General features: G+C 41.0%; 1 protein-coding gene across 9 annotated transcripts in view; it reads right to left on the bottom strand.

Moving 5' to 3' along the window:
- Window positions 1-22559, bottom strand: part of PTBP2 (polypyrimidine tract binding protein 2) — a 76675-nt gene extending 54116 nt beyond the window's left edge. Inside the window, exons 1-4 of one of the 9 annotated variants that reach the window (XM_039484849.1) lie at window positions 22152-22559; window positions 20348-20378; window positions 3185-3260; window positions 1072-1205 (exon numbers count right to left, since the gene is read on the bottom strand). Coding sequence is in view for 5 of the 9 variants with exons in the window: in XM_039484842.1 (XP_039340776.1) it covers window positions 3185-3260; window positions 20348-20378; window positions 22152-22159 (115 nt within the window). In the remaining 4 variants the exon portion in view is untranslated. Of the gene's footprint in view, window positions 1-1071; window positions 1211-3184; window positions 3261-19916; window positions 20058-20347; window positions 20379-22151 lie in introns of those variants that run through there. The other 8 variants (XM_039484847.1, XM_039484842.1, XM_039484843.1 and 5 more) reach the window with 8 other exon arrangements.
- Between the last annotated feature and the right edge of the window lie 1304 nt (window positions 22560-23863).

Here is a 23863-nt window from a genome sequence, read left to right on the forward strand (position 1 = left end):
TTTTGCAAGTCACCCAGACAATATGAAAAATGGGAGAAAAGGTTAACGTACAGAAATCCTTAAAGGAAAGAGAAGGTATCTATCTTTCGTATCATTCACCATCTATTTGAAGAGAATTATGAATGAAATTTTCAAAAGAGACTAGGGGAATTTGGTGCTCAAGTCTCACTGAATTAAATGGGAGCTGGATGCCTAATTCCCTTGGTTTCCTTTGAAAATCCCAATCTAAAATCTTAGACAAGTTTAAGTGAAAAAAAAAATCTGATCTCTTGCTTCTTGTTGTGCAATTATTTTTTATTTTTACAAAAATGTTTTTAAGTGCTTTACAAGATATAGGACCAGAGAGGGAAGAAAGGAGAGAGAAGGCTTTAAAAAACAAACAAAAGTCTTCATTATGAATCACTGTTGGGGTAGCACTAGTGGTAGGTAGACTCTTTGGGCTGTGTGAAGGTAAGTTGTTTTCAGATGCATTTTCACCAAACAGGTCATATCCTGGTTACAGAAATGTAAATTGCCCTCTTCCTTCTTTTCTTCTATGAAGACAACAGCTTAGACAGTATTATGGAATCTGATAACAGAAGTGACAAGGTCACAAATACACCTTGTTTCCCAGGAATAGTAGAAAATGAAGACCAGGACAAATCATAAAGAGAAGTTCTTGAGAACTACACAGTGCAAAAGAGGGAAGTAGAGCCATTTCTCAAGTGTGTTATGGAGTAGCTACTGTTCCAAATCATGCTTCCTTTACAAACAGAGTGATCAAGGATTATATCTTCTCTTTATAAGGGCTTCACAGTCATGATGCTTTGAGTGTGATAGCAGAACTCTGACATGTCAATACTATTACATATATATAAATTCAATGGCAGAGAGGCCAGAAGAAAGATTAGAGGTGAACCTATTAGTCTATTGACCTATAATACATTTTTAAATGACATTTCAAACCTATTTGCCTTAAGAAGACCTGGTCAAGAATCTGAATAAGAAAAATGTTTGGTTTCCCTTTTAGGCTTAATTACACCTTAGTTGATCATTTACATCATGAGTGGTTGAAGAAGAATCTGTACTGACCTCTCGCTTGCAAAGCTGGAAAAATATTCCCTGGCTCTGGGTACAGCTGGAAGGATTGTCCATTAGATCTCACCAGACAAGATGTGGGAGTTAGTCAATATTTTCTGTTCAGAGGCTTATGTCTCATAAGAGAGCTGGACTGAGGAAACAGGTTATGTTTTGATGAATTCCTGAAAGTTTTATCCAAGGATATTTTCAAGACTCCCCGTTGAAAATGACAATTATATTACTGCATTCAGGAGCATCTTTGTTAGGGATTCTTATATTTATTTTAGAGTTCCCTCCTCTTTTTCCAATATTTATTACCATTAGAAAGGGCAACGGATCTGGGCATGATAGAAGAGCTCAGGTTAAGATTATTCAGTTCATTGAAACTTGTGGCTAGTTTGACTGTAAAATAAAAGTATGGGCTAAGATTTTTCAAAAGTGACTAATGATTCTGAATAGCTACCTTGAGACACCTTGAAAGGCTCTGATTTTCTCAAAGTACCAAACCCCATTTCTCTGAAAACTGAGCCCTATTAGGTGTTTTAAGTTGGATACTCAAATCACATTTTAAAATCTTGACCATAGTTTTTTTAAAGCCCAATAGTATGGTAAATCAATATTTTTCAACAAAACTCTTGAGTGCATTTGTTCCATTTGAGTATAATGAAGTCTTTCACAACCAACTGGTGGCCCCTGTAAGAGCCTGGGAAGAAGGATCAATTTGTAAAGAAAGAAACATTTCCATTTTGCAGTCAGTTTAAACTAATTTAGTTCTCTCAAATTTGTGTTTTAATATTGGCTCATTTGAAAAATCACATTAACTGTAATGTAGCAGTAAAACTTGACAGTAATATAGCTTTTTTGTTTAGAATCTTCTTTGATTAAATAACATGGATTTAGTCCTGATGCATAGAAAGCTTGGGAGCAGGGGAGAAGGAATCATAGTTTTTCCCAGAAGTTGGAAAAGACTGTAAAGAAAAGATGGCAAGGAGGACACTTTCTAACTCAAGCATACTATTATTGTGTCCAAAGATACCTAGACATGAAATAGGGATATCCTCCAGAAGCAAAAAGGAAACTAGGAGAGCTGGGTAAAGCACTGGTGTTCAGAAACCTTCCTTTAATATAAAAATAATTTATAGGCTGTCTGTAGTGGTTTTAAAGCTATGCCACAGTCACTAGCACTCAGGGAGGAAAGTGCCACCTTTTACTGCAGGATTACTGCTGATATGGTCCACTGGTAGCAGGAGTTACTAGACCACACTGCTGCACTGCTGTGGAGAATTCACCTACCACAGTAAGTGGTGAGCTAAGTCTTCTGATTACAACTATTTAGATCACCCATTAACAGACTAGAGGTATGAACTAAACCACTCTGCCACCAGAATGAAAGACCTAAGTGGTAGGTGTGCCAAAACAGCAGGCTGAGCAAAGCTCCTTTGACAGATACACTCTGAAATAGTTGTAAGGAAGTTATAAAAGAAAGAGGAACAGGTTTCAATTACTGAAAAGCCAATTTATTTGGAGTCCCCAGCAGTTTGACAAAGGAACACTAACACATGCTCCACTGAAGTGCTGCTGTGAGCCTAAAGCTGCTTCCGTACTAAGGCAGTGAACTAGGATCAGAGTCTAGTGCTGTGGCAGTCTAGCTGAGGAGTTATTAGAATTTTAATTATTCATAAAGTTACTCCACTAGTGTGAAATGAGCAGGCTAATCCAGCAGGGATGCCCAGACATATGGATGCCTACACATGACAAAGTTAAATTCCTATAGCAGTTCCTGTTAGTCTTTGTTTGCTCTGTATCACTCCTTAGTTTGAAGAGAATTGTATAACCCATTCCATATTAAAAAGTTTAATTTCTTTCATGTCCCATCCAGTTCCCCAGCCCTAAGAATTGTTTCATCATCTGTAAATTTCCATTAATTTAATTGGTTTACTCGTTCAAATATTTTTGAGTGTTTCAATGTAGATGCAGGGTTGTTAAAATCTGGTGCATGCCAACAATTTATTCTTGTACAACAGGATGGAATCTACTTTTATTACTTTTAATTTTACTATTTTCCCCTTGTAAACAGGAAAAGATTCTGAGATATAATGTTAGATTTCTCCTTTGGAACACTTACCAGTAACTACCATGCTGCTCATGTTAGAGTTCGGACTATTGAGTACACTGCCTGAAAGAAGTTCGTCAGATCCTCTCTAAAAAGAAAAAGACAGTAAGAGTTTTTTTTCCCTTCTATTTTTGTCATCTTTAATGTTGATATTAAAAGTATCAGTTTGACAGGGCAAATCCCTTCAGAGAGCTTTAAATGAACATTACATAAGATTTGGCAGATTCTCCCTTTTCAGAAAGTGACAGTAAATAAAAAAATTAAAATCTAGACAATACAGTATATTTACATAGCATCCCTCAATTAAAATTCCATACACAAAATCACTTCATCCACAGCTGAAATGCAATCTCCAGGGACCACAAGAGCTGTCCAACAGTACACAACTTACAAAACATTTTAGAATAGGAAGTTAATATCCACTGAAACTAAATGGGGAATTCAGGCAAATACTGAAATTAGAATTTGACCAAAGTGCTAGGGCTAGCACTCCTATTAGGAAAAGTTCAAAGCAGACTGTTGTGTTTTGCACTTCTTTATAATATATAAAGGAACGCTGAAAACAATTTTTTTGTTTGTTGGAGGATGGATTTCTTTTTGGTTTAAGCTTCATAAAAATATGAAGAACATCAAGTCTGTTCTTTCTTAGTCTTCTTTTTGGATGATTTCATTGTAGAATGCAGATACCAGAGGAGATTTGGTGTTGAATCCTTAAAGAGGGATCCTTTTCCCCCCAAGCATTTGAGTTAAATAGGTGTTAAAAATAAGTCTGAAGCAGTCTAAATACACTTCTACCTCAATATAACACGGTCCTCAGGAGCCAAAAAATCTTACCACATTATAGGTGAAACGGCATTATATCAAACTTGCTTTGATCCACAGGAGTGCGCAGCACCCCACCCGCCCCCCGGGGCACTGCTTTACCGTGTTATATCCGAATTCGTGTTATATCGGGTCGCGTTATATTGAGGTAGAGGTGTACTTAAAAATATATACTTCCCCTCTCAGTGATCAGGTTTCATTTCCTTCCAGGATAGAAAAAAACACTCAGATGCCTAATGTAAAACAAGTAGGATTTTTTGTTTGTGTGTTTTTTTAAATCTTTCAGGCCTTCCTCATAAGTCAAAATGAATTAAAAAGGGCATAAACCTCCCCTCCTTTGCATGTCATCATTAATAGGCTATTGGATTTTTTTATATCCAAAAGAGGTTAGGACCTCAGTTTTGTGTCTTAATTCAAAGGTATCTCCAATAGCACCAATGCCCTCAGCACTAACCCAGGCCATTGGGTCATTACTAAAAAGGGTGAGTGCCAGTTACTGAATCACCAAATATTACTTTGCATGGAATCTATGTTTCCATTCTGAGTACTGACCACAAACTGCTTTACTTACGAAATCTTTATAATAATCAAGATGTTTCAGACTGTGCTGTCCTTGAGGCAGGTATTATCTATCTCCGTTTGAAAAGCATCCTGTATATTTTGGATAGTTCTTCATTCTAAATAATAAATACATACTAAACTAATCTGAGGATATCACAATACTAAGTGGTATGCTTATACCAGGATGCATATAATCAAGCCCAAACTGTAATATTAGTGTATATATTATATATACACACACGCATAGGAATATGAAGAGGAATATTAGAATATAACACATTTTGAAGTATCCCATATCTAAAATCCACAACATACTAGACAACACACCAAGCTATTACAGTCACTAAGCTTATTCAGTTTTGAGCACTAGTTCTCAAAGTTATTTAAACAGACTATTTCTGAATAATTTTAGTTTGCTTCACACCCTTGTTGATTCTAGATTCTGCTCTACACATTTTGGGGTTCAAATTGGCAACATGATTTGACTTTAAATTTAATAAAAGAAAACAGCAATGAGTCTTGTCACTATCAGAGGAAACCATTTTTAATTAGATCAAAAGAATGAACTTAAAACAGGCAAAATTGAAAGCCAATTCAGAGACGCTATGGAACCTTTCCATTATTCACTCTATATGACTGTTCTCAAGTACAAAGATGACTGAAATGTAGCAGATGGAACTCACTGAAATGTTCTTTCTTTCTCTTTGAAGATCTAAATTACTACCCCAATATTTGCTAAGGAGAGGATATTATAGTTTGACATCAAAATTATGGAAGTAAAATCATGAAAGACAAGATGGTTGAATTTAAAAAATACCTGCATTTGAGGGCAATTTCCTGCTTATTCTCAGGCCTGAGCATAGATGACACACAGGCCACATCTCTACCAGTGCTGGATCTAGGCACATGCAATTTTGAGTCTAGAAGGCTTTCAAGTCCCTTGATTCTCATAATTTTTTTCTTTTTGTTTTGGAAAGATGGATGCTATTTCAGTCTTCGCAAAGCAACAACTCTTAAAATCATGTAATCCTGATCTGTCTTAAGTAAAAGCCAGAACACTAACCCTATGTATTTACCCTACGAAGGGAAGAGACTGTACATAACAAACAAACTACTCGATGAACTCCTAATTTACAACTTAAACATGGAGGATATTAGACCCAGAATCTTTTAAATAATCCTCACTCATGCTGACAAATTCTGTTTTGTCCTTCCTATCTCATCCTGTCCCCCTCAACGCAGCCTTTCATCAGAAGTGTGAAGAAAAATATTTAAAGTGTGGTTCTATCCAGAAAAGCAGATGTGTAAAAGTGACACTGAGATTCTTCACACAGGACCAAATTTTCAAAAAGAGATTTGACTGTCAACTTAAGCCTTCAATATGCGATTCCCAAAAGCAGTTTACAAACTTCAGAAGCATAAATTGCTTCATGTACTGTAAATCTGAAATATAAAAATTAAAAGAAGTGGAATGTAGGGAATGTTTAACTGTGTATAATACCATTGCACAACAAATACAATCAAATCTTTTAGTTTTCAAAAATTATAGGACAAAACTATAGAAAAGGAGGAAGAAAGTACAATGACTAGCCACAGTGTCTAGATCTTTGCTTTAAATGTTGCAACTAATTTAGTATCCATATTATAATTAGTTTCAAAATGGTTTGTCCCAACACGCATTACTTTGAAAATGTGTCTAATCTGAATGCCACAGGTTATGTTACACACCCTCTTAGTTTTATCAGGCCATTACAGTCATCAAAATCCCCTGAAGTCTAACCATGAAACCATTCAGGATGGCAAAAAATCTATTGTCAACTATTTTTCCCACATCTCCAGAATAATATATTTTAACTCTAGTAGAAATCTCTTTCCACATTTAAGAAGCAAAGAGTAGAAATAAGCAGCCAATTCGTAAACATTTTTTAAATCTATTACTGGATTGAAAACTTGGCAGCTACCAAGTTTAATTGCCTCGTGAGGACCTGTCAAAAAAATTTCTGAAAAAGTCTAAAAATATATATATCCAAAAGTTGTCTGCCCAATATTTTATTAACTCCTAAGTAGAGAAAAACTTTTCGGAAGTCAATTCTTGTACCTAACGTAACAGATCTGTTTGGGTTAAAGAAGGCTTATTAAAAGCATCACTCAAATTTGTAGTCTCCTCTGACAATGGAAATAAACAAAACATGAAGTGAATGGTGTTACTAAAAACAGTCAACAAATAAACAAAACTATCCCTCTATTTCAAACATAGTAGTAAGAGCCAGCATTATCATCTACTCTATTGTGATACAATTAATATCTAAACAGTTTTTAATTACAACTGGTGGAGGGAATATAATAATTAAAAAAGAAATGCTGTTAACTCTTGGGAGAGATTCTGATTTACCGATGATACATGCACCTCTACCCCGATATAACATGAATTCGGATATAACACGGTAAAGCAGCGCTCCGGTGGATCAAAGCAAATTCGATATAACATGGTTTCACCTATAACTTGTTAAGATTTTTTGGCTCCCAAGGACAGCGTTATATCGGGGTAGAGAATAGGACACTTTTTCTGTGATGAAAGAAAGCAGAAAAAATGTTAAATGGTAGTTTTAGTTACATTGTATATTTACCACAGTTAGTCTCAGCCTAGGGACATATGTCAAGCCATGAGCATAACACCACTGCGAAACACTCAGAGTATGTTTACAATTGCAATAGAAGACCCACAGCAGAGCTACAGCTGGCCTGAGTCAATTGACCAGGCTCTCAGACTTAGTGCCACAGGTTTATTATTGAAGTGTAGATGTACCCTTAGCTTCTAACAGCATCTGCAGGCAACTGAAAACTAGCAGTATGATGGAGGAGTAACAGCATTCAAAAAAAAAAAAGTGTTCAAAATAATCAGTGACTACCATTCCAGTAGCTTGAGTTATTCTTCTTCAGGGTAAATTACTTGCAAATCCAAAATATAAAGTGTCTTCAGGCATTTAAAAAAAACATTGTCTCCAGGGATGAAAATACTAAGAGTCTGAGGTAGTATATTGGGGGGAAGGAGAGGGCTGAGAACAATAAGCACTCATTTACAGATTTCAATTTGCATGATAGACACATATGAATTTAATTAATATTCTGTTGTCACATGATGAATTTTTAGTGAAATACAGCACGCATATATTTGGTTTATGCTTATTTAGTGAAGAGGAAGTGCATTTATGTATAGACATCTTACCTTACACACTGACCTCAAACAGCAATATCCCCAATCTGCTCCAAAAATAACTAACAGAAACCAACTCACTTTGTACAGAAACATAGTATCACTAGACTCCCCAAGGCCAGGGCCCCAAGAATATGAGTTACATCCGCACACATTCTCGACCTACCTACAGTCCAAAAGAAATTCCATGCAGATTCACCGGTATGCTACAAAAATCCCCAGTTTCATCCCTGCCACATCACCATATAGACAAAAGACTTGTCTAAACAGTTTTTTATTGATTTAAATACAATTTAGTTAAATCAGGACAAGAACTGTGTGTAGACCAGCCCAACAACTCTGTATTCCACCAACAAGTGGTAACTCATTGCTGTAATTTGTTTTTAAGTTCACTTGTCTTTCTCTAACTAACTAGACATTACATGCATACGTGTCCTCATTTCTCCGAAAAGTCCTCTCCCTCTTCCTCACTTCTTACCTAAGTTCCCTGTAAGCTGCGCGGCCACGCAGCAGCTTATTTAGTGCTGCGCAGGTGCTCAAGGAACCTGCTTGGGGACCGGTCGCGGCCAGTGGAGGGGTGTCCCTTCCCCAGCCCCCACCTAGCCTGGCCCACAATCTGGTGCAGGGCGCCCCTCCTCTGGCCCCAACTCTACTGTGGCACAGCCCGGGCCAGCCTCAAGCATGACCAGAGTGGCCCAGACCCAGCCATGGCTGGGAAGCCCAAACCGGCACAGCCAGAGCGGTCAGGCCAGCCCGGACCTGCTGGGACCAGGGAAGGGGCGCCTATCCTGCAGCCCCAACCCCAGAGCTGCTGTGGCAGGGAGAGGCACCTCCCCCACCAGCCCAGGTGCTGCTGGTGCTGCTGCGAGGAGAGAGAGTTGGGTGGGGACCTCTCTCCCCGCTGTAGCCCCTGAGCACCCTCCTGCACCCCAAACCCTCATACCCAGTCCCACCCCAGAGCCCTCAGCCCCTGTACCCCAATCCTTTCCCAGCCCTGAGCCCCTCATCCCTGACCTCACCCCAGAGCACACCCCTCCAGTCGGAGCCCTCACACCCCTGCACCACAACCCTCTGCCCCAGCCCTGAGCCCATCTCCGGACCCACACCAGAGCCTGCACCCACAGCTGGAGCCCTCAGACCCCTGCACTCAAACCCTCTGTCCCAGCCTGAGCCCCCTCCCACACTCCGAACCCCTCGGCCCCACCCCATATGAATTTTGTTATGTGCACTGATACGAAGGTGATGTGTTTTCTGCTAATTGCTCTTCAAATTCTTTTTTGTCCTGCCTCATTCTGCATTTCCACTTGACTTGCTAGTTTATGTTTATGTTTTCCTCAGTAGGATTTGATTACGAATTTTTTTAAGTATGTCTTTTTGCATCTAACCACCTCTTTGTTGTTTAGCCTTGGTCCTCTTACTGTATTTTTTTTTTTTAAATTTGGAATATACATTTAGTCTGGGCCTCTGCTATGGTGTTTTAAATAGTTTCCATGCAAGCATTTCACTCATAACTGTTCCTTTTAATTTCAATTTAACTAGCTCTCTCATTTTTGTGTAGTTCCCCTTTTTTAACTTAAATTGCTACTGTGGTGGGTTTCTTTGGTATTTTCCCCCCTACAAGGATGTGAAATTTAATTATATTATGGTAGCTATTACTGAGCAGTTTGGCTACATTGACCGGTTGGACCAGATCCTGTGTTCCACTTAGGACTAAATCACAAACTGCCTCTCTCCTTGTGGGTTCCCAGAAGTAGCTGCCCCAAGAAACAGTCATTAATGGGGACCAGAAATTTCTCTGCATTCCATCCTGAGGTGACATTTACCCAGTCAGTATGAGCATAGCTGAAATCCTCCATTATTACTGGGTTTTCTGTTTTTGTAACTGCTAATCTCCCTGAGCATTTCACAATCACCATCACCATCCTGATCAAGTGGTATTACTATTGCTATACTGTTATTCAAGAATGGAAATACTACCCATACATATTCTATGGTACTGTCTTGAATGAATGAAACTTTTACTTTATTCAATTCTATGCTTTCTTTCACATACAGTACCACCTCTCCCCTCCTCTTCTCCCCCCCCTCACCCCCTCCCCAGTGCAACCTACTCTGTCATTCCTATATATTTTGTACCCTGGTATTACTCTGTGCCATTGTTTATCATCATCTCACAAAGTTTCTGTGATTCCTATTATACCAGTATCTTCATTTAACACCAGGCACTCAAGTTCACGCATCTAAGTATTTAGATTTCTAGCATTTGTATACAAGCACTTATAAAATTTGCTAATATTTAGTTGTCTGCCTTCATGTGATGTAACTAAAGGGAACTCATTTTCATTTGACTGTTTCTCTTCAGTTCCTACCTGTACTTTATCAGCTGCTACCCCCTACTCTTTACTAGGATATAGAGTATCCCCTTTAATAAATACTCCCTCTATGGGATGTCTCTTTCTGAACTGTGTGCTTCTACACACCCGTCAGCTTTCCCCCAGCTCTTAGTTTCTAAACTCCTCTACGACCTTTTTAATTTTACATGCCAGCAATCTGGTTCCCTTTTGGGTTAGGTGGAGCCCATTCTGCCAGGATAGGCTCCTCCTTTCGCAAAAAGTTCCCCAGTTCCTAATAAACCTAAATCCCTCCTTCAAACACCAACATTTCATCCAAACACTGAGATCCTGCAGTTCTGCCTGTCTAACTGGTCCTGCACATGGAGCTGGAAGCATATCAGAAAATGCCACCATGAAGGTCTTGTATTTTAATCTCTTACCAAGTAGCCCAAATTTGGCTTCCACGACCTCTTTCCTACTTTTTCCTGTGTCACTGGTACTTGCATGTACCATGATCACCGGTTCTTCCCCAGCACATCATAAAAATCCACCTAAATTGCCTCATGAGGTCTGCAGCCTTCTCTCTGCAGACAATCCACCATTCGGACTCCCAATCATCACAAACCCAACTATCTATATTTCTAATAATCAGATCTACTACTACTACTACTACCTGTCTCTTCCTAATAACTGGGGTTCCCTCCCCCAGAACTGACTCCTCAGTGTGAGCGAATACATCATCATCATCTACAAGTAGAGTCCCAATGATGGGCTCATTTCCCTCCGCTCCAGCTTGATGTTTTCCCCAAGACTTTCATTGTCCTTAACAGCATAGAGGTTGTCAGTCTATCTTTTAATTAGTTCAATTAGGGCCCTAACTCTCCCACCCAGCACTCACTGCTGCTCAGGTAGGTAAAAGTCATCATTTGTGTACAGAAGACAATACCTTAAATCCATGGTTTTGGGCAGGCTGAATTTTTATATATTTGATTAGCCAAGATTTTACAGTTCAGAGAAATGGAAAGTTTGTAATGAGAAGACTTCAATATTTTCTCAGGTATGAAATATATAGTAGTTAAGCCATCTGAATTTTGGTTATAAAGAAGCCGGGTAAAATACAAATTTCTGATTTATCCATTTTTAAAATACTTATACTTGAGGAATTAGATGCATAGGTTATATATAAATATACAATTTATATAGACTTCATAATTTCTTCAAGGAGCTAAAATTAAAATATTTGGTTGCTCTACCTGCAGGAGTAAGATATCAGCTAAAACAGGGGTGTGCAAACTACGGCCCGTCAGCTATTTTAATCTGGCCTTCGAGCTCCCATTGGCAAGCGGGGTCTGGGGCTTGCCCTGCTCCGCTCATGTTGTGGCTCAGCACAGTTCCTGGAAGCAGCAGCGTGTCCTCCCTCCGGCTTCTACATATAGGGGCAGCCAGGGGGCTCCGCACTGCCCCCGCCCCAAACGCCGCCCCCACAGCTCCCACTGGCCGGAACCACGGCCAGTGGGAACTGCAGGGAGGGCACCTGTGGATGGGGCAGAGCTGCCTGGCTATGCCTTCACATAGGAGCCGGAAGGAGGACATGTCGCTACTTACGGGAGCAGCTTGAGGTAAGTGCCGCCCGCAGCCTGCACCCCTGATCCCCCTCCTGCACCCCAGCCCCCTCATCCCCAGTCCCACCCTAGAATCTGCATCCCCAGCTGGAGTCTTCACCCCCACCCCAATTTTGTGAGCATTCATGGCCCACCATACAATTTCCATACCCAGATGTGGCCCTCAGGCCAAAATGTTTGCCCACTCCTGATCTAAAGCCACTCCTGCCTGTGGAAAACAGTACCAGTATTCAGTGTCATTACACTATACTTTTAGATTCATGCAACCGAATAATTCTTTCCTCATTTCCCCAAACTCCAGCGCGGGGTGGGAGCACTACTCACCAGGACTGGTGCTGTGACTGGTATGGTGCACAAACAACCCCAAGCAGAACTGAGAATATAGTGCCTAAAACTTTAGGGGAGCAAAGGGAGTGAGTTCTGCATCTTAAATGTCGCTTTCCATCATGACTACACAGACAATAGTACATCCATATGTTTTATCTGCAGCTGCTGCCACTGCAGCCTTCAGGGTCTCCTCCTACACACCCACGGAGCATCTGAGCCAGATAAGCAGGAGACGGAAGAGAACTCAGGATGAGCGGCAAACAGGGAAATTGTCTGGGAACCATCCAAGAGGAACTATGGTCAGTGCTTTTGAGGTAGATGCTGGATTAGTGGGGCTGTGTTGTGAGCTGGTGGGGTGAATATTTGAGCGTCTGTCTGCTGTGACCATTTGTTTGGCTATGTTTCACTGCTGCTAACTGCAGGGACTGCTTGACTACATGCTTGTTTGAAAAGTGTGACTTGGAGAACTTTGTTCCTGATGAGTCCTGAGTGGTTGACTGGAGTGTGAACCAGGTGAGGCTTCAAACCTGGGTAACTTGTTTTGAGCCAGCAGCCTTATAAAATGGCAGCCAGTGAGCAGTGAACAGAGGAGAAGCAAACAGAGGAGTTTGCCTAGGAGTTCACTTAGGGGGAGAGCCCACAGAGTTTTTGCCTTTCAGGCTTCTGGGAACAGTAAATACGAGGGTGGATAAAAATCAATTATTAAAAAAAAATGATTTTTTTTAATTTAAAATTGGATTTTTGATAGGTTTTTCCCCCTCAAAAAGCATCTTATCTAAAGACAGTTTTAATTAAGATACCTTTGAGCTATAATGTATCTCCTCATGGAATAGGGATTATTAATTCTAATTCTATATATATATAGACAATATATTAGAATATATAGTATGAGACAATATATTCATGTAATGTTTAAGAAAAGTTTTGTAAATGAGTTCCAACAGTTCATGGATTAGGGACCCAATTTTATGGGGTTCCAAGGGCTTCTGTATAGATTATTTAGGTTCATCTTTCTATCTACCCAATGGGACTCAGTGCTCAGTCTAGAACAGTGCTTCTTCAAGCTATCTGATGTGGGGGACCGGCAATTTTTTTTTCCAATGTGTCAGGGACAGGTGCCATGTTATTATACTATTCGATGCTCTTATGAGGAAACTCGCTGCGGACCGGCAGCTGATGGCTCGTGGACCGGCACCGGTCCGCGGACCACCACTTTGAGAAGCACTGGTCTAGAAGACACCATCAGAGATGCTTAGTTTTGCTGTTCTCAAACTGGATTTGTGTTTCCAGAGATAACACACTTGTTAACAACAAAGATATTTTTAATAAATAAATAATATATAGAGGTGAGAAATAACAGACCTCAACCCTATTGTCCCTCTGCAAATTTGTGTACACAGAGTCAATCCCTTACCTCTCTCTAAACGTGCAAAGTTTCAAAAAGTTCAATGTCGGGGGCAGAATAGATCTGGACAAGGGGGAAGAAGTCTGGAGATAAATGTGAGAAGTGAGGGACAGGCAATAGAAACAAGAGTGAAACTGTTTGAGCAGCATATTCCAGAAGTTTTTAGGTCTTTCTGAGTGTAGCCTTCATTGATTTGAGATCTACTATACCATTCTCTCACTAGAAGGGAAAACCTATAATGGCAGCAGGTCGTAAAAGAAACCCAGTTTGGAAATATTTTAATGAAGTTCCTCTTCTTGTGAGTAAGACAGGCATGTGTGCAAAATGCAAACAGGGCAACAAAGAAATGCAAGGCCTGATTACCCAAATGAAACAACATCATGAGAAATGTTCCTTCTCAGGAGAAAGTTGCATTAACGATGATGAAAGGAACATGTCTGAACACGCAGAATCTTCAGGTTGGTAAATTTTTTTATTTCATAGTTCTTTCTTAAAGACTGCTTGTCTTCCTTCTGGACTATTCTTGAATTCTCATGTTTGAGAAAAAAATATAGTTGTTATTCTATGGCAGTGTTTCCCAAAATTGGGACGCCACTTGTGTAGGGAAAGCCCCTGGTGGGCAGGGCCAGTTTGTTTACCCGCTGCGTCGGCAGGTTCAGCTTATCGCAGCTCCCACTGGCCGCGGTCTGCTGCTCCAGGCCAATGCGGGCTGCTGGAAGCGGTATGGACCGAGGGACGTACTGGCCACCGCTTCCAGCAGCTCCCATTGGCCTGGAGCAGTGAACCACGGCCATAGAGAGTAAAATTGTTAACCTGAGTCTTGATGGGTGGAGCAATGTCCACAATGATCCTGTTGTATGTGCTTGTGTGATAATGGAAGAAGGGAATGCTTCCTTGTAGAAACAATTGATACATCAGGAAATGCACATAGAGCAGAATACTTACAAGTAGCAGTAAAAGCTATAACAAACTTGGAAAAAAATTCAAATGTCTAGTACGCAGCTTGGGCACAGACAATGCTGAAAATGTAGCCAAGATAAGAAGAAATTATTTAGAAGAGAGTCCCAAGCTAATAACATACCATTGCAGTGCTCATTTGATGCGCCTCCTAGCCAAAGACTTCAGTGTTGCAGAAATAAAGGTTAATGTTGTTGAAATTGCAAAATATTTCCGTAACAACCACTTTGCAGCAACCGCTCTGAAAAAAGTGGGAGGAACCAAGCTAACTCTCCCACAAGATGTGCGATGGAACTCAGTAGTGGACTGTTTTGAGCACTATATCAAGAACTGGCCTAATCTGATGACAGTTAGTGCTATCTACTTTTTTCACGATTTAGTTCACAGTCACATCCAAAGTTCTCAACATTTCTCTTAAGCCCAATGTTGAACACATGCTGAGTACTCTGAAGCCTATTTCTGTAGCCTTGAACAAAATGCATGGAAATAGCTGTTTTATTGCTGATGCTGTTGAAATTTGGAAGGAACTGAGTCAGATCTTAAAAAGAGAAATATGGAATGACAGAGTTAAATCACAAACAGCACTATCTCCAGCTCATTTTCTTGCAAATATTCTCAATACTTGGTACCAGGGTCAAACCTTAACTGCTGAAGAAGAGGCGTTAGCTATCACATGGACATCCAGCAATCATCCCTCCATAATACCAACTAATAAACTTCAGAGATAAGGGTCAACCATTCAAGAAATATATGTTTGCTGATGATGTTTTAAAGAAAGTCACTTTCACCGCTGGAAGTCACTTAAGCACTTGGATTCAGAGACTGTTGAAGTGATAATCTCACTTTAAACAGCAGTAGCTTCTTCTGTCGGTGTAGAAAGAATATTTTCTTCCTTTGGACTAATTCATTCCAAATTGAGAAATTGTTTTGGATTTGAAAAAGCAGGAAAGCTTGTTTTTCTTTTCCAGATTATGAACAAACAGGAAAATTAAGGTGAAGACGACTGAGTTAGCTGCAGAAGCCAATATTTTAAGTTTCTCATGTTGACCTGGCTGACATAGTCTATTTAATTTTTTTTTTAATTCATTTAACTACTTTAGTTAAAACAATTTTAACAAAAACAAACCTGATTTTAAAAAACTTGAATGTTTAACTAAATTCAAAATTTCATATGATTATTTTGTTAAAATATTATGCTGCTTGTTGTTTTAGTTAAATAAAACAATTTAAATGTCTGGTGACGTTCTCCTCATAATAGAGCATGGCAAGAAAATCCTCTAAGTATTAATGATTAACCTGTTGAATTTGAGATAGTTCACCTCCCAATGGCGAAGGTGAGTTGACAATGTTCTATTCCTACATGTACAGTAATCACCACACAATTCCTACCAGGCCACAAAAGAGCGGGGACAGATAGCGCATACTACACCACCACACATTACTCCACTCACTGTTAAAATTGCCTTTCAAAGACTCCCTGAGCTGTATAGCTCCATGTTCACCTCTTCTAACAGCCCTGTTCAAATTCAGCAGGCAGCCAATCCACCTCTGCCCTCCATCCCGGAAGAAACTTTTCTTCTTTTGCTTCACAGATATTAGGCAGGACACAGCAGTCAGCTGTGGGATATAAACTTTGGGATATTTTTCTCTGTGAGGTCCAATCTTGTGAGTAGGCAACGCCAGTGACCCTTCAAATGACCAAATGCACATTCAACTGTCACTCAATACCTGCTGAGCCAGTATTGAATCATTCCTTGGTGCTGTCAAGGTGACCAATCTATGGCTTCATGAGCCAGGGGAGCAAGGGATTGGCATTTCAATATTGACAGTGGCAATCCACCAGTAGGGAAAGAGTCCATGCTTGTAGCTTTCTGAAAGGTCCTGTGTTCTTAAAGATGTGAGTGACACGTACCTTCCTGGACCCGACATTGATGTCAGTGAAGCATCCCCAGTGATCCATCTATGCTTGCATAATCATAGAAAAGAGCCCTTTCCACTGATGTATGCAGTGGCAACATGTTCTGGTGCCAAAATAGGGATATTCATGCCATCTATTGCTCCACCACAGTTCAGGAACCCCACAGCTGCAAAGCCATCCAGTATGTCCTGCACATTGCAGTAACAATCCTGCACAGCATGAGGCATTTAAAGGTTCTGTACACTCACATGAAAACAGCCATGGATTTCCTGACCCCAAATTGATTTCAGACAGGTAACAATCCGGTGTTCCACTTGTGAGCGCCACTCACTTCTCCACTGTCAGTGCAGCTCTCATTTTGGTGTCTTGTGCTGAAGGGCTGGAGAAAGCTCCCTACGCAGATCCAGGCACATGGCCTTGTACATCCGAAAGTTCCTCAGCCACTGGTCATCTTCCCAAACTTACATTACGATGCAATCCCACCAGTCAGTCAGTGCTTGTTTCTCAGGTCCAGAAGTGGTGCTCCAATATCTCCATCTGTTCCATGCACACTGCCAACAATATTCAATTGATTCTTGCTATGTCCCCTGACAATCTGTCCTCCAAAGAATCATTATGCCCCCCGCACCAACCCATTCAGGTCTTCTTGTAGCTCTGCAACTACTACAGGATTGTGAACCCTGTGCTTGCAATGCTCCTGACAATAGTGCAGAACTGTGCAGGCTTCATGCTTCTGTCTGAGATGGTGGAGAGCAAGGAGGGACACGTGGGTTTGTGGGATTTTGAAAAAAAGACACAAAAGTTATGGGATACAGATACAATTACGGGATGGAGACAGTTGCAAACTGGGACGTTGACCCATGCTCCAAGTCATCCCAAGTGACTCATTATGGCCCCATCATGCATTGCCAAAACTCCCCAAAAACTAGCGAGCTGGATAGTGTCAAGTTGCACAGTGAGACTGCCTACCCATCATACACTGCACTCTGCAATGACACAAGCACTCCTATTGAATACACCCACTGCCAGCACAAGGAGCCAAGTATGCACATGCACAAGCGATGTACTAATTGTCGCAGTTGTATACTGATGTAACTTGAGTCAACATAAATTTTTAGAGTAAACATAGCCTTAGTCTGGCTCACTTATTAGAACGGCCATACTGGATCAGACCAATTGTCTATCTAGCCCTGTATCCTGTTGTCATCCAGTGCCAGTTTATGGCAGTCAGAGGCTTAGGGACACCCAGAGAATGGGGTTGCGTCTTGGCTAATAGCCTTTGACGAGTCCATCCTCCATGAACTTATCTAATTCTTTTTTTAAGTCAGTTATACTTTTGGCCTTCACAACATCCCCTAGCAACAAATTCCAAAGGCTGACTGTGTGTTGTTTGTTTTAAATCTGCTGCCTATTAATTTCATTGGGTGACCCCTGGTTCTTGTGTTATGTGAAGGGGTAAATAACACTTCCTTATTCACTTTCTCTACACCATTCATGATTTTATAGACCTTAGTTGCCTCTTTTTTAAGACTAACAGTGCAATCTTAATCTCTCCTCAAAAGGAAGCTGTTCCATACCCCAATCATTTTTGTTGCCCTTCTCTGTCTTTTCCATTTCTAAGATACCTTTTTCAAGATGGAGCAACCAGAACTGTACACAATAGCTATGGGCACTCCATGGATTTATATAGTGGCATTATATTTACTGTCTTATTATCTATCCCTTTCATACTGGTTTCTAAAGTTTTTAACTTTTTTGACTGCCATTGAACATGCAGCTGATGTTTTCAGGGGGAAAAAAATCACAATGACTCCAAGAGCTCTTTCTTGAATGGTAACAGCTAATTATAGACCCCATCATTTTGTATGTATAGTTGAGATTATATTTTCCAATATGTATTACTTTGCATCTATCAACACTGAATTTCATTGGCCATTTTGTTTCCCAATCTCCCAGTTTTGTGAGATCCCTTTGTAACTCTTCGCAATCTGTTTTGGATTTAACTATTTTAAGTAATTTTATATCATCTGCAAACTTTTCCACCTCACTGTTTACCCCTTTTCCCAGATCATTTACAAATACCTTGACTAGCACTGGTCCCAGTACAGATCTCTCAGGGACACCAATATTTATCTCTCTCCATTCTGAAAACTGACCATTTATTCCTCCCTTTGTTTCCCATCTTTCAGCCAGTTACTGATCCACGAGAGGACCTTCCCTCTTATCCAATGACTACTTAGCTTGTTTAAGAGCCTTTAGTGAGAGACCTTGTCAAAGACTTTCTGAAAGTCCAAGTACACTATCCCACTGGTTCACCCTTGTCCACATGCTTGTTGACCCTCCCCCCGCCCCGCCCCGCCCAAGAATTCTAATACGTTGCTGAGGCATGATTTCCCTTTACAAAAGCCAGGTTAACTCTTCCCCAACATATCATGTTCAGCTATATTTCTGATAATTCTGTTCTTTACTATAGTTTCAACCAATTTGCCATAAGTTAGGCTTAATGGCTTGTAATTGCTTTCTTCAAAGACTAGCTCTTATTCTGTACTTTCCCTATCTGTGCAAATAGATGCTTTTTCCCTTTAAAAACACATACCACAAAGTCTATCTTCAAGAAAAAATGGTGAGGTGCATGACTCTTTAACACTATCAAGTACCCATGACTATTTCCCGGTCTATATATTACTCTAGATTTCTGACCTAATTTTTGAGGCTTGTTCTCTAAAGGCTCCTCCCTTTATGATTGCTGTAGTTTGCCAATCGTGCTTAAGCTCATGACACTATATCTTCCACAATCAGATAAACAAAATAAATATCTCCACTGAAATGTTTACATTTCATAGGCAGGTGGAGAACAGGGAATTTCACATTTATTTTATAAAACACTTCAGATAATGGCCTCAATTTGCTCTGAACAAGTCACATCAACACTTACACTTATCAACATGAACAACAACTTAGAATTCTAAGAATGTGATGGTCTTACAGTGAAGGAAAGTGTTGCCTTTAAGTACCCAGGATGTAAAACAAAGGATCTCTAACAGAATTTCCACAATCCTTTCAAACAAGACATGATTTAACAGGAATTATTTCATTACACATGATTCAGGGCATTCCCTAAGAGACTGATACTGACAGGGGTTAAAGTGCTGAAATTGTGCAATTTAGTTGTTTCTAGTACAGCTGGAACTTTATTATATGGGGTGCTACCTTGAAGAGTCTACTTCATAATGAAAGAATTTTGCTGTGTTCAGTTCCATAATTCCAGATATGCTCTTCAACAAGTAATATACACACACACTAGAAAACTCTCTCATCTGTTCATAAATTGTGCACCTGTGGCAACATATTTGTCTGTATAGTTCAAGGCTAGCCCTGTGCCATTGTTCCCTTCATGCTAACTATATTTTTGTTGCATCCAGCTCCAATGAAGTATTGATCTGATTTTCAAATGCAACATTCATTTCAAGAGTGAAAGAATCAGAGGGCTAACTGAAATTAACTATATGGTACAATTCTTATAACTGGAGAACTTTCAGTGAAGAAATGTGAGGGGGGGGACAAAAAACAAAAAAAACAGCAAACCTCTGCTCTCAGATCTGCAGGTCAAAACTTCATTCCCATATTCTGCCTCAATTATAGGTATCCAATTCTTGTTGACCTCATTTGGAGTTTTTTGCAAGTAGGGAGGGGGGGAAAAAATCAGCTTTTAAGGCCATCATGCAGCTGTGAGAACAGAATGTTGCCCAAACATTATTTCTGAGAGACTAATCTTTAGAATAAGTTTATATCACTATATTAATCTGCCATCCAAGTGACTGGTTTTGATAACAGATTCTTCCATTTCTAGTCAGTTTCCAACTTAAAGTTTTCTGTTTATTAAAGCATATCTCGATGACAAAATGTCAGCTGACAATCACTTAATAAAATCTTACAGCTCACTTCAACTCCACAAATTAACATATATATCATATTAACAGGTTGCCAGTTTATCATCAGCTAGCTTCACATCCTACCTTCACGCCAACTGCAACATCAGTGACAATGCTGTAAAGAAAACAAGAAACCTGATTTAATAGTAAGAAACATGTCTGAGTTTTCAGTCCACAGATTGACTCAAAATAAATATGATTTCCCCATAAAACTGAACTCTTAATATATTTTAATTAACTTTAGTATTTAGAAATTAAAATAGCAAAGACCACCCCCTCAAAAGAGGAGAGGAGTCAAAAAGAAACAAAACAGGATGGGAGGAGGCTCAAAGGTTCAATAGAAGACATCCAGGACACACACTTAACAAAGAATCCCTGAGAGTACCCACAGCTACAAAAGGTGTCCATGATGTCAGTGAACACTTCCCAAAGAACCTCTGTCTGGACACAGGACTTAAGAAGTGAGAGGAATTAGGTCCCACAGTCAGAGAACCCACCCCATCCAGCCTCCTCCTTACAGAATCTGATAGATATCCATTTTGGCCAGTGCCAGGAAGTCTGAAGAGGAAGTTTCTGGACTTTGTGGGACAATGGATAGGGTGAGAATAGGAGGATTTAAGGACAGGTGTAGTACATAAGATAACCTTTCTGTTCATTCTTTAACAGTGATCCTTACAGAACAGTTCAGGGCAGAAAGTGATTAATACTATTTCTGAATTGAAAAAGATGACCACACTGAACGCTAGATCCTACAAATGGCACCCTACACCCATGTGGAACAGCAGCACAGACATGCTCTTATGTAGATCTATTTGCAGGATCTAGCACTGGTTAGGCAGAATATAACAACCCAAAACAGAATATAGCCAGGATACCCTAATTAACACAAATATCATAAAATATTAAAAACAAAATGTGATAAGTAAAGCATGCCACTTCCATGGGTATCAATTTGTGAGTAGCACAAAGGATTGACTTTTTAGACAGGGTTTGTAACACCAACATTAGGCTGACAAGCAACCATAAAAAGACTTTAAAATCACATTACCAATAGGTTATACATTTATCACACAAACACAAGAGATTGTTTAATTGGTCTCAAAAGAGGGAGGCAAGTTAAATGGGGGCAGTAAGATGCTGCACACGTACAAGTGTTTATGCTGACAGTAGCTATAAACACCAGCAGCGGCTCCCAGCCCCAATGAAAAGAGGGCCTTGTGTGTAACTACCCACCCAAGCTCCCTGCCAGGAATGAAGGCCCTTGGCTGTCCCATATGGTTGATGCCTGCAAACCCTTCCCTACTTGGGCTTTTACTGCCTGTCTCCAGTATACACAAAGGCATCTTTCTACCTTAAATTAAAAAAAAAGCCAGGGGGCTATTAAGCAGCTATTGAAAACAAAAGAGCTTGACATCTGCCTGCTCCTCCTCCTCCTTTCTGGCCAGCACCAAACAAGCAGGGGTCTTGCTCACAGCGTTTCCCCTAACCCCACGAATGAGGGGGAGGGGATAAGAGGGCGGGAATGGGGGCACCCCCCCACACACACCCCATTGAGAGGGCCACAGAATGAACAGGGCGCTAAGGGCTCACGCAGCCCTAGGTGAGTCAGTAACGGACCCTCCCCAGCGCCGCATCTGAGCCCGCGTTATGCAGAAGCTCCCCCCACCGCCCCCATCCTCACTGGGCCCCAGTCGGTCTCCAGCTGCCCCACAGGGAGGCTGCGGGAGCTAATCCCCGTTATTCAGTGGGGTGTGCTGGGCACTCTGCTCCTCCCAGACACCCATGGGGGGGAGAGCGAGCCCCGCTCTGCCCAGCCCCCGACGGGAAGGCAACAATAACCCGGCGGGCGCGGCAGCGGCCCCCGCTCCCCCACCGCCCCGGTACTCACCCGTCCATCGCCGAACAAGACAAAGCGCTGGCGAGCAGGGCAGGGAGCCGCGCAGGCAGCGAGCGGAGAGAGGCAACGAGAAAATGGCGGCCGGGCCCCCACGGAAACCGCCGAAGGTTGCCGAGTGCCAGGCTCTGCTCCCCATCAGATTGGGCTCCCTCAGTTGTCACTGGGCATGCCCGTGCTCTGTGCGCATGCTCAGTAGCAGCCGCTACTGGCGCTTCTGCGATGCCCCTCGTTACCTGCCTGTCTGAGGCAAACTAGTCCCCCCGCGGGGGGCAAAGCGGGCAAGACAAGCAGGGCGGTTTCCGAGCCTTGCTGACCACTAGGCCCGCTCCTAGGCCCATCTCCCACGTCACATTCATCTCCCAGCCCTGCTGACGGGAGGCCCGCTTTTTGGAGGGAAATTCTTTGACTGTTTCCCTCAAAGTCTGGCTCCTTTAGCTGGAGAAAGACTCCTCAGCCCTGCTGCCAGGCCGAGCCTCAGAAGAGAAACTTGCCAGATCTGATGCACAGCGTCTTGGATTGGATTCCCCAGGCTCCAGCCCTGGTGCCAGGCTTCGCTTGTTGCAGGAAGAAACTGTCCAAACTTGGTGCCACGTCTCCTTCATTTCTGGGGCCAGAGAGGGAGTAGTTAAAGCCTTTCTCCTCTTGTAATGGAAAATTTTGGAGAGGAATTGCCATCAATAGTCCATCTTCTGTAGTATCCTGCCTCTCCAATTGGCCAGTGCAGGGTACTTCAAAGGAAATTATTACCTCTCATAATGCACCTAATTGTGCAACAGCATTCCAAAGGAGAGGAAAGAAATTCTTCCTGTTTTAAATTGAGAACCATAGCTTATGCCCTGAAACATGAGCAATGAAAAGCTAGACATGTTATTGCACACAATATAATAATCATAGCTAGTGCAGTTAGCCCTAGATATCAACCACTCTTAAGACCCCTGATGAACAAAAAAACCAAAACCATCAAGCATGCTATAGTACAGGGGTCAGCAACCTTTCAGAAGTGGTGTGCCGAGTCTTCATTTATTCACTTTAATTTAAGGTTTTGCGTGTCAGTAATACATTTCAACATTTTTAGAAAGTCTCTTTCTATAAGTCTATAATATATAACTAAACCATTGTTGTATGTAAAGTAAATAAGGTTTTAAAAATGTTTAAGAGGCTTCATTTAAAATTAAATTAAAATGCAGAGCCCCCACAGACCGGTGGCCAGGATCTGGGCAGCGTGAGTGCTACTGAAAATCAGCTCGTGCGCCACCTTCGGCACGTGTGCCATAGGTTGCCTACCCCTGCTATAGTATGTTCCCCCCCCCCCCAAACAATTAAAGATTGCACACAATGGCTCACACTTCCGTTGGGGTTAGGGTTTCCCCTTCAAAGCTGATAACAAATATACTTTAGTTGGTATTAACATGACCATATAATTTAAGGTCTAAATCCTGTATTGTACAATATGCATGGATTAGTCCATGTTGTGCAATACATAAGAGTCATTAGCCTTATTGGTCAATGATCCTTCTGAAGTCATTGGGACTCCTCATGGCTACAACAGTCCTGAAATGTTGTACATTGCAGGATTTGGGCCTAAATCTAAACTAGGTATATTTACACTACAAGGCCATTTAATAGCATGTTTGGTTTCACAATGTTGCAAACTCTCTCTGTTTTAGGGTGAGTCTTGCAATATTTGATATTTTACTTATATC

The sequence above is a fragment of the Mauremys reevesii genome, linkage group 8 (assembly GCF_016161935.1).
Source record: "Mauremys reevesii isolate NIE-2019 linkage group 8, ASM1616193v1, whole genome shotgun sequence".
Lineage (NCBI taxonomy): Eukaryota > Metazoa > Chordata > Testudines > Geoemydidae > Mauremys > Mauremys reevesii.